The 12,041-nt window shown below is 45.1% G+C and overlaps 1 protein-coding gene across 3 annotated transcripts in view; it reads left to right on the top strand.

Annotated features, from left to right (window-relative positions):
* LOC138663426 (zinc finger protein 271-like) overlaps positions 1-12,041 on the top strand; it is a 70,770-nt gene that overhangs the window by 32,366 nt on the left and 26,363 nt on the right. For all 3 annotated transcript variants that reach the window (XR_011318186.1, XM_069749632.1, XM_069749631.1), the window contains exon 6: positions 790-880. Coding sequence is in view for 2 of the 3 variants with exons in the window: in XM_069749632.1 (XP_069605733.1) it covers positions 790-880 (91 nt within the window). In the remaining variant the exon portion in view is untranslated. The remainder of the gene's footprint in view (positions 1-789; positions 881-12,041) is intronic.

Raw genomic sequence — 12,041 nt, 5'->3', positions numbered from 1 at the left:
GACCAAGAGATTCCACACCTTAAATGTGAGGAGAGCAGTCCTACATTATATAGACAGAACTCATCCCTGGAGGCAGAGTAGGGCCCTGTTTGTGTCTTTTCAGGGCCACAGGAAGCGTTTTAGACTCACAAGGATCACTTTATCACATTGGATCAGAGATGCAATCTGTCTGGCCTACTCAGCAAAGGGTGAAGGTCCTCCGGATAGAATAAGGGCAAATTCGACACAGGCTATGGCATCCTCCTGGGCTGAGAAGGCGGACGTCTTGATTCATCTGATATGTAATGCTGCAACATGGTCTTCACCATCTACCTTTCACAACCACTAGAGACTCGATTTGTCATCATCTTCGGACTTAGTTTTCAGGAGATCTGTCCTCAATACGGTGGTCTCTCCCATATGATGATTCTCTGAAAGTCTCTCAGTGGGTGCTGTCGTGGCGAGATTAAAAAAAACGGATTACTTACCGGTAATTGTATTTTATGGAGTCCATGACAGGACCCACTCACTTCCCTCTGTTAGTAGCACATACTAGAGATGTGTATGTAATTCACTCCGGGTGATGGTAGTATAAATTGAGGTATATGTTTGTACATATTGAGTGGTTTTTATGAAGATGTTCTAATGTTTTCTTGGCGGTTCCTCTTGTACTCCATAAAATACAATCACCGGTAAGTAAGTAATCCGGTTTATACTTGTGTAATGAGAACGGTGGAGATGGTAGGATTAGAGCTGATCATAGATGTGACTTTCTCCATCTGTCTGTGACTTTTACAATATTTGTTTCAGGGTGAAGATCTGACCCATATTAATACTACAGAGTCATATGTGAAGAATGATGAGCGGTGTAAAGAGAAGACTCCTACATATGACTACCCAGGTGAGTAGTAACCACTAAATGCAGAGAAGTCACAGATTCTTCTCAGTCACCTTTTGTGGCTGCTTTATCGGTGGTTTAGTCTGGCTGTATCACAATCATGTGATCACCATTTTTCCTCTAGACCACAACATTCTCCTCCATCCAAAACTCTTCAAATGACTTTGGGCATTAAAGGCCCTTTGCTATAGAACATAGAGTTTGGAGGACCCACCTATACCCTGAAATTAGGAGACGCTGATCGTGACCTGCCCAGATCTGTAAACTATAAAGCCAAATGACAGCATATGTAGAATGTGCTGACAAGTTAGAAAAACTTGAAGAAAAATATTTTGATGGGCCTGTAAGAGAAAGCGGAGGGTAATGATGCTGTTAACTTCCTATAGCCCTGATATCTTATTGGATCTACCTTCTCTTCCTTCTGTGCTGCTGAATGTGCTCATATGGTCCCTACAAGACCAGGTCCAGTCTTTCTGGTCAAACTTCACTTTTATTATCGCTAAGATTAAATGTGCAGTGAGGGCCAAGTGTGAATTTCTGTACTGTAACAACAGAATTTCCCTTTATACTGAATTTTCAATTTCTTTTAAAACCGAATAACTTCAAGGAGGATTGTGATAAACTTCTTAAAACACATTACACCTGTGCCATGATATATCTCTAAGCTGTGCATGGCTGATGACTGTAATATACAGTACAGACCAAAAGTTTGGACACACCTTCACATTTAACCCCTTTACCCCCAAGGGTGGTTTGCACGTCAATGACCAGGCCAATTTTTACAATTCTGACCACTGTCCCTTTAAATTTTGCAGTTTTCCAACTTTGAATTTTTATGCAATTAAATCACAGAGATATGTCACGCAAAATACTTAATAAGTAACATTTCCCACATGTCTCCTTTACATCAGCACAATTTTGGAACCAAAATTTTTTTTTGTTAGGGAGTTATAAGGGTTAAAAGTTGACCAGCAATTTCTCATTTTTACAACACCATTTTTTTTTAGGGACCACATCTCATTTGAAGTCATTTTGAGGGGTCTATATGATAGAAAATACTCAAGTGTGACACCATTCTAAAAACTGCACCCCTCAAGGTGCTCAAAACCACATTCAAGAAGTTTATTAACCCTTTAGGTATTTCACAGGAATTTTTGGAATGTTTAAATAAAAATGAACATTTAACTTTTTTCACACAAAATTTATTTCAGCTCCAATTTGTTTTATTTTACCAAGGGTAACAGGAGAAAATAGACCCCAAAAGTTGTTGTACAATTTGTCCTGAGTACGCCGATACCCCATATGTGGCGGTAAACCATTGTTTGGGTGCATGGGAGAGCTTGGAAGGGAAGGAGCGCCATTTGACTTTTCAATGCAAAATTGACAGGAATTGAGATGGGACGCCATGTTGCGTTTGGAGAGCCACTGATGTGCCTAAACATTGAAACCCCCCACAAGTGACACCATTTTGGAAAGTAGACCCCCTAAGGAACTTATCTAGAGGTGTGGTGAGCACTTTGACCCACCAAGTGCTTCACAGAAGTTTATAATGCAGAACCGTAAAAATAAAAAATCATATTTTTTCACAAAAATTATCTTTTCGCCCCCAATTTTTTATTTTCCTAAGGGTAAGAGAAGAAATTGTACCCCAAAAGTTGTTGTACAATTTGTCCTGAGTACGCTGATACCCCATATGTGGCGGTAAACCACTGTTTGGGCACATAGTAGAGCTCGGAAGGGAAGGAGCGCCGTTTGACTTATCAATGCAAAATTGACAGGAATTGAGATGGGACGCCATGTTGCATTTGGAGAGCCACTGATATGCCTAAACATTGAAACCCCCCACAAGTGACACCATTTTGGAAAGTAGACCCCCTAAGGAACTTATCTGGATGTGTGGTGAGCACTTTGACCCACCAAGGGCTTCACAGAAGTGTATAATGCAGAGCCATAAAAATAAAACAAAATTTTTTCCCACAGAAATTATTTTCTAGCCCCCAGTTTTGTATTTTCCCGAGGGTCACAGGAGAAATTGGACCCCAAAAGTTGTTGTCCAATTTGTCCTGAGTACGCTGATACCCCATATGTGGGGGGGAACCACCGTTTGGGCGCATAGGAGGGCTCGGAAGGGAAGGAGCGCCATTTGGAATGCAGACTTAGATGGAATGGTCTGCAGGCGTCACATTGCGTTTGCAGAGCCCCTAATGTACCTAAACAGTAGAAACCCCCCACAAGTGACACCATTTTGGAAAGTAGACCCCCTAACGAACTCATCTAGATGTGTTGTGAGAGCTTTGAACCCCCAAGTGTTTCACTACAGTTTATAACGCAGAGCCGTGAAAATAAAAAATCCTTTTTTTTCCTACAAAAATTATTTTTTAGCCCCTAGTTTTGTATTTTCCCAAGGGTAACAGGAGAAATTGGACCCCAAAATTTGTTGTCCAATTTGTCCTGAGTACGCTGATACCCGATATGTTGGGGTAAACCCCTGTTTGGGCACACGGGAGAGCTTGGAACGGATGGAGCACTGTTTTACTTTTTCAACGCAGGAAATTGAGATCGGACACCATGTCGCGTTTGGAGAGCCCCTGATGTGCCTAAACAGTGGAAACCCCCCAATTATAATTGAAACCCTAATGCAAACACACCCCTAACCCTAATCCCAACGGTAACCCTAACCACACCTCTAACCCAGACACACTCCTAACCCTAATCCCAACCCTATTCCCAACCGTAAATGTAATCCTAACCCTAACTTTAGCCCCAACCCTAACTTTAGCCCCAACCCTAACTGTAGCCTTAACCCTAGCCCTAACCCTAGCCCTAACCCTTTCCCTAGCCCTAACCCTAGCCCTAACCCTTTCCCTAGCCCTAACCCTAGCCCTAACCCTAGCCCTAACCCTAGCCCTAACCCTAATGGGAAAATGGAAATAAATACATTTTTTTAATTTTTCCCTAACTAAGGGGGTGATGAAGGGGGGTTTGATTTACTTTTTATAGTTGTTTTTTAGCGGATTTGTATGATTGGCAGCCGTCACACACTGAAAGACGCTTTTTATTGCAAAAAATATTTTTTGTGTTACCACATTTTGAGAGCTATAATTTTTCCATATTTGAGTCCACAGAGTCATGTGAGGTCTTGTTATTTGTGGGACGAGTTGACGTTTTTATTGGTAACATTTTCGGGCACGTGACATTTTTTGATTGCTTTTTATTCTGATTTTTGTGAGGCAGAATGACCGAAAACCAGCTATTCATGAATTTCTTTTGGGGGAGGCGTTTATACCGTTCCGCGTTTGGTAAAATTGATAAAGCAGTTTTATTCTGCGGGTCAGTACGATTACAGCGATACCTCATTTATATTTTTTTTTATGTTTTGGCGCTTTTATACGATAAAAACTATTTTATAGAAAAAATAATTATTTTGGCATCGCTTTATTCTGAGGACTATAACTTTTTTATTTTTTCGCTGATCATGCTGTATGGCAGCTCGTTTTTTGCGGGACAAGATGACGTTTTCAGCGGTACCATGGTTATTTATATCTGTCTTTTTGATCGCGTGTTACTCCATTTTTTGTTCGGCGGTATGATAATAAAGCATTGTTTTTTGCCTCGTTTTTTTTTTTTTTCTTATGTTGTTTACTGAAGGGGTTAACTAGTGGGACAGTTTTATAGGTCGGGTCGTTACGGACGCGGCGATAGTGAATATGTGTACTTTTATTGTTTTTTTTTTTTTATTTAGATAAAGAAATGTATTTATGGGAATAATATATATATATTTTTTTCATTATTTAGGAATATTTTTTTTTTTTACACATTTGGAAAATTTTTTTTAACTTTTTTACTTTGCCCCAGGGGGGGACATCACAGATCGATGATCTGACAGTTTGCACAGCACTCTATCAGATCACCGAGCTGACTTGCAGTGCTGCAGGCTTCACAGTGCCTGCTCTGAGCAGGCTCTGTGAAGCCACCTCCCTCCCTGCAGGACCCGGATGCCGCGGCCATCTTGGATCCGGGCCTGGAGCAAGGAGGGAGGTGAGGAGACCCTCGCAGCAACGCGATCACATCACGTTGCTGCGAGGGGCTCAGGGAAGCCCGCAGGGAGCCCCCTCCCTGCGCGACGCTTCCCTATACCGCCGGCACATCGCGATCATGTTTGATCGCGGTGTGCCGGGGGTTAATGTGCCGGGGGCGGTCCGTGACCGCTCCTGGCACATAGTGCCGGATGTCAGCTGCGATAGGCAGCTGACACCCGGCCGCGATCGGCCGCGCTCCCCCCTGGAGCGCAGCCGATCGCTATGACGTACTATCCCGTCGAGGGTCAGATAGGCCCAGGGCACCTCGACGGGATAGTACGTCTAAGGTCAGAGAGGGGTTAAAGATTTTTCTGTATTTTCATGATTATGAAAATTGTGCATTCACACTGAAGGCATCAAAACTATGAATGAACACATGTGGAATTATATACTTAACAAAAAAGTGTGAAACAACTGAAAAATAAGTTCTTCAAAGTAGCCACCTTTTGCTTTGATGACTGCTTTGCACAGTCTTGGCATTCTCTTGATGAGCTTGAAGAGGTAGTCACCGGAAATGGTCTTCCAACAATCTTGAACGAGTTCCCAGAGAATGCTTAGCACTTGTTGGCCCTTTTGCCTTCACTCTGCCTTCTAGCTCACCCCAAACCATCACGATTGGGTTCAGGTCTGGTGACTGTGGAGGCCAGGTCATCTGGCGTAGCACTCCATCACTCTCCTTCTTGGTCAAATTGCCCTTACAGAGCCTGGAGGTGTGTTTGGGGTCATTGTCCTGTTGAAAAATACATGATGGTCCAACTAAAGGCAAACCGGATGGAATAGCATGCCGCTGCAAGATGCTGTGGTAGCCATGCTGGTTCAGTATGCCTTCAATTTTTACGAAATCCCCAACAGTGTCACCAGCAAAGCACCCCCACACCATCACACCTCCTCCTCCATGCTTTATGGTGGGAACCAGGCATGTAGAGTCCATCCGTTCACCTTTTCTGCATCGCACAAAGACATGGTGGTTGGAACCAAAGATCTCAAATTTGGACTCATCAGACCAAATCACAGATTTCCACTGGTCTAATGTCCATTCCTTGTGTTCTTTAGCCCAAACAAGTCTCTTCTGCTTGTTGCCTGTCCTTAGCAGTGGTTTCCTAGCAGCTATTTTACCATGAAGGCCTGCTGCACAAAGTCTCCTCTTAACAGTTGTTGTAGAGATTTGTCTGCTGCTAGAACTCTGTGTGGCATTGACCTGATCTCTAATCTGAGCTGATGTTAACCTGTGATTTCTGAGGCTGGTGACTCGAATAAACTTATCCTCAGAAGCAGAGGTGACTCTTGGTCTTCCTTTCCTGGGGCGGTCCCCATGTGAGCCAGTTTCTTTGTAGTGCTTGATTGTTTTTGCAACTGCACTTGGGGACACTTTCAAAGTTTTCCCAATTTTTCAGAATGACTGACCTTCATTTCTTAAAGTAATGATGGCCACTCGTTTTTCTTTACTTAGCTGCTTTTTTCTTGCCATAATACAAATTCTAGCAGTCTATTCAGTAGGACTATCAGCTGTGTATCCACCAGACTTCTGCACAACACAACTGATGGTCCCAACCCCATTTATAAGGCAAGAAATCCCACTTATTAAACCTAACAGGGCACACCTGTGAAGTGAAAACCATTTCCGGTGACTACCTCTTGAAGCTCATCAAGAGAATACCAAGAGTGTGCAAAGCAGTCATCAAAGCAAAAGGTGGCTACTTTGAAGAACCTAGAATGTAAGACATATTTTCAGTTGTTTCACACTTTTTTGTTAAATATATAATTCCACATGTGTTAATTCATAGTTTTGATGCCTTCAGTGTGAATTTACAATTTTCATAGTCATGAAAATACAGAAAAATCTTTAAATGAGGTGTGTCCAAACTTTTGGTCTGTACTGTACATTTATTCACGCTTGCAGGAGATGTGTTGGCATGGCTCGAGCCCTGGTTTCATGGATTCACTCCACGTCATAAATTACATTATTTTTTCAATCCTAAGGAATGCAGATTACTGTACAATCTGTCCTGAAATGGGTGCGCTAATAATTTCTCTACTCTTCTGAACAGGACTCATAGTAGCTCCAATGGTCCACCATAAATGAGTGCAACTCTGGTTTAGTGTATGAGCTCTCCCCTCATACATACGCTGTTGTTGGGGACGTATCATAGTTTTTTTTAATTCTATTTCTTTTTTTTACCTGTTCATCTGTATGATAGTTTGATTGTGGTGGGATCGCCCTACCTCAGTTATCTGAGTCTGTACTACGAGTTAGTTGAGTGCCGGGTCATACTATATTTATCACTAACGGTTTGGGAAACCTACCCGGGCACCGCATGGTCGCAGTGCACACGTTTTTTCATTATTTGTAACTACGAGTTAGTCCTTAGCCCCTTTCCTACATCGGTCATAAATGTACGCCGATGTGTGCTCCAGCGGTTAGCGCACATCTTTCCCGGCACAAGTCAGCTGTTTTGAACAGCTCACATGTGCAAGGAACAGCCGCGTGTGAATTCGCGATCCACCCTCAGCTATTAACCCGCTAAATGCCGCTGCCAAACGCTAACATGCGCTTCTGGCAATCGTGCCACAAATCTGCCCATCGGTGACCCCCATCACGTGATCACGGGTCCCCAATGGGTTGGCATGACAACCAGAGGTCTCCTGTATTCCTCCATGGTTGTCACTGCCGGCTTGCTGTGAGCGCCGCCACGTGGTGGGCGCTCATATCAAGTGAGTAATTCTGCTACATCCAGGTGATCTGATCATCGCTGGTATGTAGCTGAGGCGATTGCGTTATGGCAGCTTCTAGTCTTCCATGGAGGCTATTGAAGAATGTGTTAGGGTTGGCGGAACGCACCGAATATATATATTTATTAGTAGTAGGTACGTTCACAACCCGGGATCCACCGTGCAGGAATGAACCTGCTGCTAAGTATTGCGGTACAGTATAGTACTATAAACAAACTCTGTTACTTCACAGAGTCTGTTAGCAAAGAGAACGCTGTGCCCTGTTTAGCTCACAAAGGAACAAAGCTACTTAGTAGAGCAGTTAGAGGTCATGCAGTCAAATGCAAACATGCAGCTCCTCTCCGGTGGAGCCGGAATACTAATGGCTATACGCCAGCCCTGAATCCACTCACATAAAACTCCTCGCCGGAGGTGCCAGTATTCTAGGGGCTTATTTCAGCCGGGTCCCTGAATACACACACACACGACCACACTGGCGCTCAGCACATACATAAATTGACACTAGCGCATGGCCGTGCGGTCATTTGAACCTTTTATAGCTGCAGCATGTACAGGACCTTCCAAAAAGGACCAATGGAAGGCTGCCACAGAACTTGATCAGGTACAGGGCCTTCCTGGAGGACCAATGGAAGTCACTGCAGTACCTGAGCATGTGACCCTAGACCTCCACTGAGAGATCTTACCCTGGGCATGCTCAGTGTGTGCAAAGCAGGACTTAGTCCCAGAAAAGCCTACTCACCACAGACCAGTGCAGGGTACAATAGCAGAGCCTGGAGAGGCAGCAGTAACCCTTTGCACAGTATCAGATCCAATGAGACGCTGGGACCGACGTCTCCGCTGAGCAGGCTCCACTGCGGCTGATGCAGAATGGGAGACCGCAGCAAACACTGCTCGAGATTTCCCCTGTGCAGCGGCGGGAACTCGACTCATAACATTACACCCCCCCTCCTAGGCCCCCCCCCTCCTTGAGCCTCGCTACGCTCAAAAGCTGCAATGAGCAGTGGAGCCCGAATGTGCTCCACAGGTTCCCAGGTTCTGTCCTCTGGGCCGTGACCCTTCCAGTCCACCAGATAAAATTTCTTGCCACGTACCACCTTGCACCCTACGATAGCATTCACCTCAAACTCATCCGTGGATGAACCCGACGTCCTGCAGATGACTCAGAAAACCGGGACAAATGGACGGGCTTTAGTAGAGAGACGTGGAAGGTGTCGGTGATGCCAAGGCGCAGAGGAATGGCCAAACGGTAGACCACAGGGTTGACCTGTTCCAGAACCTTGAAGGGGCCAAGGTAGCGAGGCGCAAACTTAGTGGACTCAACTCGCAGCCTGATGTTACGGGCGGAGAGCCACACTAAGTCGCCAGGAGCAAAGGTCGAAGCGGGGCGCTGGTTTGTATCAGCAGAAACCCTCATTCTCTCCTTGGAGACCCGGATGGCATCCTGTGTGCGATCCCAAATGTCACGTGCCTCCACCGCCCAGTCTGCCACCCTAGAATTGGTGGATGACACAGGCATGGGCACATGGACACTCGGATGCTGGCCGTAATTAAGGAGAAAAGGAGTCGGCCCAGTGAAATCGGCTACGGCGTTGTTCAAGGCAAATTCCGCCCAAGGTAGCAAAGATGCCCAGTCATCCTGCCTAGCAGAGACAAAATGTCGCAAGTATGTCACCAGAGTCTGGTTGGTCCTCTCTACCAACCCATTCGTCTCGGGATGATATGCAGAGAAGAGATTCAACTCTATGCTGAGTAAATGACAGAGCTCTCTCCAAAACAGAGACTCGAACTGGGGATCCCGGTCGCTGACAATTTTATCAGGCATTCCATGTAAGCGGAAAATATGCTTTATGAATAACGCCGCCAAGGCCCGTGCAGAAGGTAACTGTGGAAGCGGCACCACGTGCACCATCTGGGAGAAATGATCGGTGACAACCCAGATAACGGTGCAGCTACGAGACTTGGGTAAGCCCACCACGAAGTCCATCCCGACCATCTCCCAGGGCCTGTCTGCCACCGGCAGGGGATAAAGCAACCCAGCAGGCCGTTGCCGAGGAGACCGATTCTGGGCGCAGGAAACGCTCGCCCGAATATAGTCCCTGACGTAACGGGCCATATGCGGCCACCAGTACGTCCTCGCCAAAAGTTCAGACGTCCTTTTGGTCCCGAAATGCCCACCCACTCTGGATGAGTGAGCCCAAGAGAGAACCTCTGGTCGCAAATTCGCTGGCACAACTCCTGCTCTAACACACACTTCTCCAACTTGGCGTAGAGAGAGTTTCCCCATAAGAGGTCGAAGACTTAGCGAACATCTCTCCGATGGGAGTCAATATCTGGAGAGTAGAGTCCAAACAGACTAGAGTCCAAATGGACTCTATTTGGAGAGTCCAAATAGACTACGACCGAGGTGGTGAGCATATCCCGGAAGATGTGAAAACATATCGGAACCAATAAGACATACAAAACAGTCCCAAAAACCCCTAATACGGGGGAACAGGGATCCTCTCCAGAATATAGTCTTTAATACATAGAGAAAAGCGAGTTTGTGATCCAAACCAAAAATATATAATTCCAAGTCAAGGTTGCTCAAAGAATCCACACCTTGCAGCTTTGTAAAGTTACAAACTGATTTTTATTAAACACAATACTTTACAACCATGAACAATTATCAATATACAAATATAGTCACATCAAAAAATGTAAAAAAAGGGGGAGCAAGCGGGCAACAATATTGAACCATGGAAAGCGATGGGCAGTCCAAGAAGCGCATATAAACATCCAGATAAGAGAAAGAAAATCCTCAATTATCTAAAAAAGTGCATAGTGCATAGTAAGCAGCAATTTAAGCCACCTGAATGCCAAAATACGCCACAAACAACATGGGCATGAAGGAGAGGAGACTGGATTATAATCAGCAATAGTCAGATAGTGGCCACCCAAACACCGGTAAGGTGTAATGTGTTACAAACATCATTTACATAAAGAGTATCTCCAGACGCACTTAGCCATGCTGCAGACCGCCCAGTGCGCTGATGCCCCGATGCGCGTTTCGCTGTTGCTTCTTCGGGGAGCAGTGCATAATGTGCCGCTAACGCTATCTTTAAAGCCCCAGCATGTCCCAACCCAGCCAATCAGCGTTCCGGAACGAAGACGAGCCCCCATCTGCCGTGCGGCCTGGGCGTGCATAGGCGGAGCCAGGTCAGACATACCACGTCACATCCGGCATCACGAAGTCGGTAAGTAATGAAAACAAAACGTTTCCAGCCGGCATAGTTACCAATCGCCGCGTGGAGATGCCATTAGCGACGGGGTCTGATCAGGAGCCGCTCGCGCACCCCAAACACAGCAAACAGGGGGCGGAGTGCTGCACCCTATATTGTGTAATAGCCCCAGATATTCCTAAGGGGGGGGGGGAAACAAAGTGAAGTGCAGCACAAAAATAAAAATACTGCAATATACAGAGTTCAGTGAAAACAGTCATCTCAATGAAAAGGGACCGATGCAAAATAAAGCATAGTAAGTGTACAGTATGCATACATACATAACCGCATCTTGTTATACATGGGACATATCAGCAGACATCTCAATTGCAGAGGGCCAATACGAAACAAAGCATGATAAGTATACAATGTGCATGCATAAATATATAACCGCACTATGCTGTACATGATACGTCATTCCATTTACACAAATTGTACACAGGATAACACAAATTCTTCCGCTCCCTCAGCTAACAGATTGTCACATGTATGGCCACAAATGATGGCTGAATCCATATTGAGAGGTTCGGCTCCATCCGGTAAACTTGAAAATAGCATCACGATAAGATACGTGGGACCAAAAATGGCGTTACAGTTGGAAAAGCATCCACTAATGAGGAAATAAAACACAAGACACACAAAATCAAAAAAAGGTGCTGATTAAAATACAACTATTCCGAAGATAAACGGATGACCTCATCATCCAAGCAGATGAAGAATATTATAAAAAAGAAGAGAAACTTAATTTTTCATTAAGGCCCAATGGGGACATGGTGTTCAATCTAATAATCCATTTACACTCAAGCTGCGCCAGCCTGCGCCTCAGATCACCCCCTCTGATACCACCGTGTATCCGGTCAATACCATGTATTTTGAGGAGATCTGGATTACAGGCATGGCGCAGCTTGAAGTGACGTGGAAGAGTCACCGGTGAACGCCCTTTTACATGCTACATCAGCCCACACTCCGTCTACTGTGCACGGTTATGTTCCACTGAAGAACTCTTTGAGGGGCAGGCCCTGGATCTTTGGGATCGTTTTTATGCACGTGGTTACAGTAAACGTAGCGTTAAACGTGGCTATCAGCCAAGACATCAAA

Source organism: Ranitomeya imitator, chromosome 2 (assembly GCF_032444005.1).
Source record: "Ranitomeya imitator isolate aRanImi1 chromosome 2, aRanImi1.pri, whole genome shotgun sequence".
Taxonomy (NCBI): Eukaryota; Metazoa; Chordata; class Amphibia; order Anura; family Dendrobatidae; genus Ranitomeya; species Ranitomeya imitator.
The sequence above is the reverse complement of the archived record's forward strand: the minus strand, read 5'-3'. Positions and strand labels throughout refer to the sequence as shown.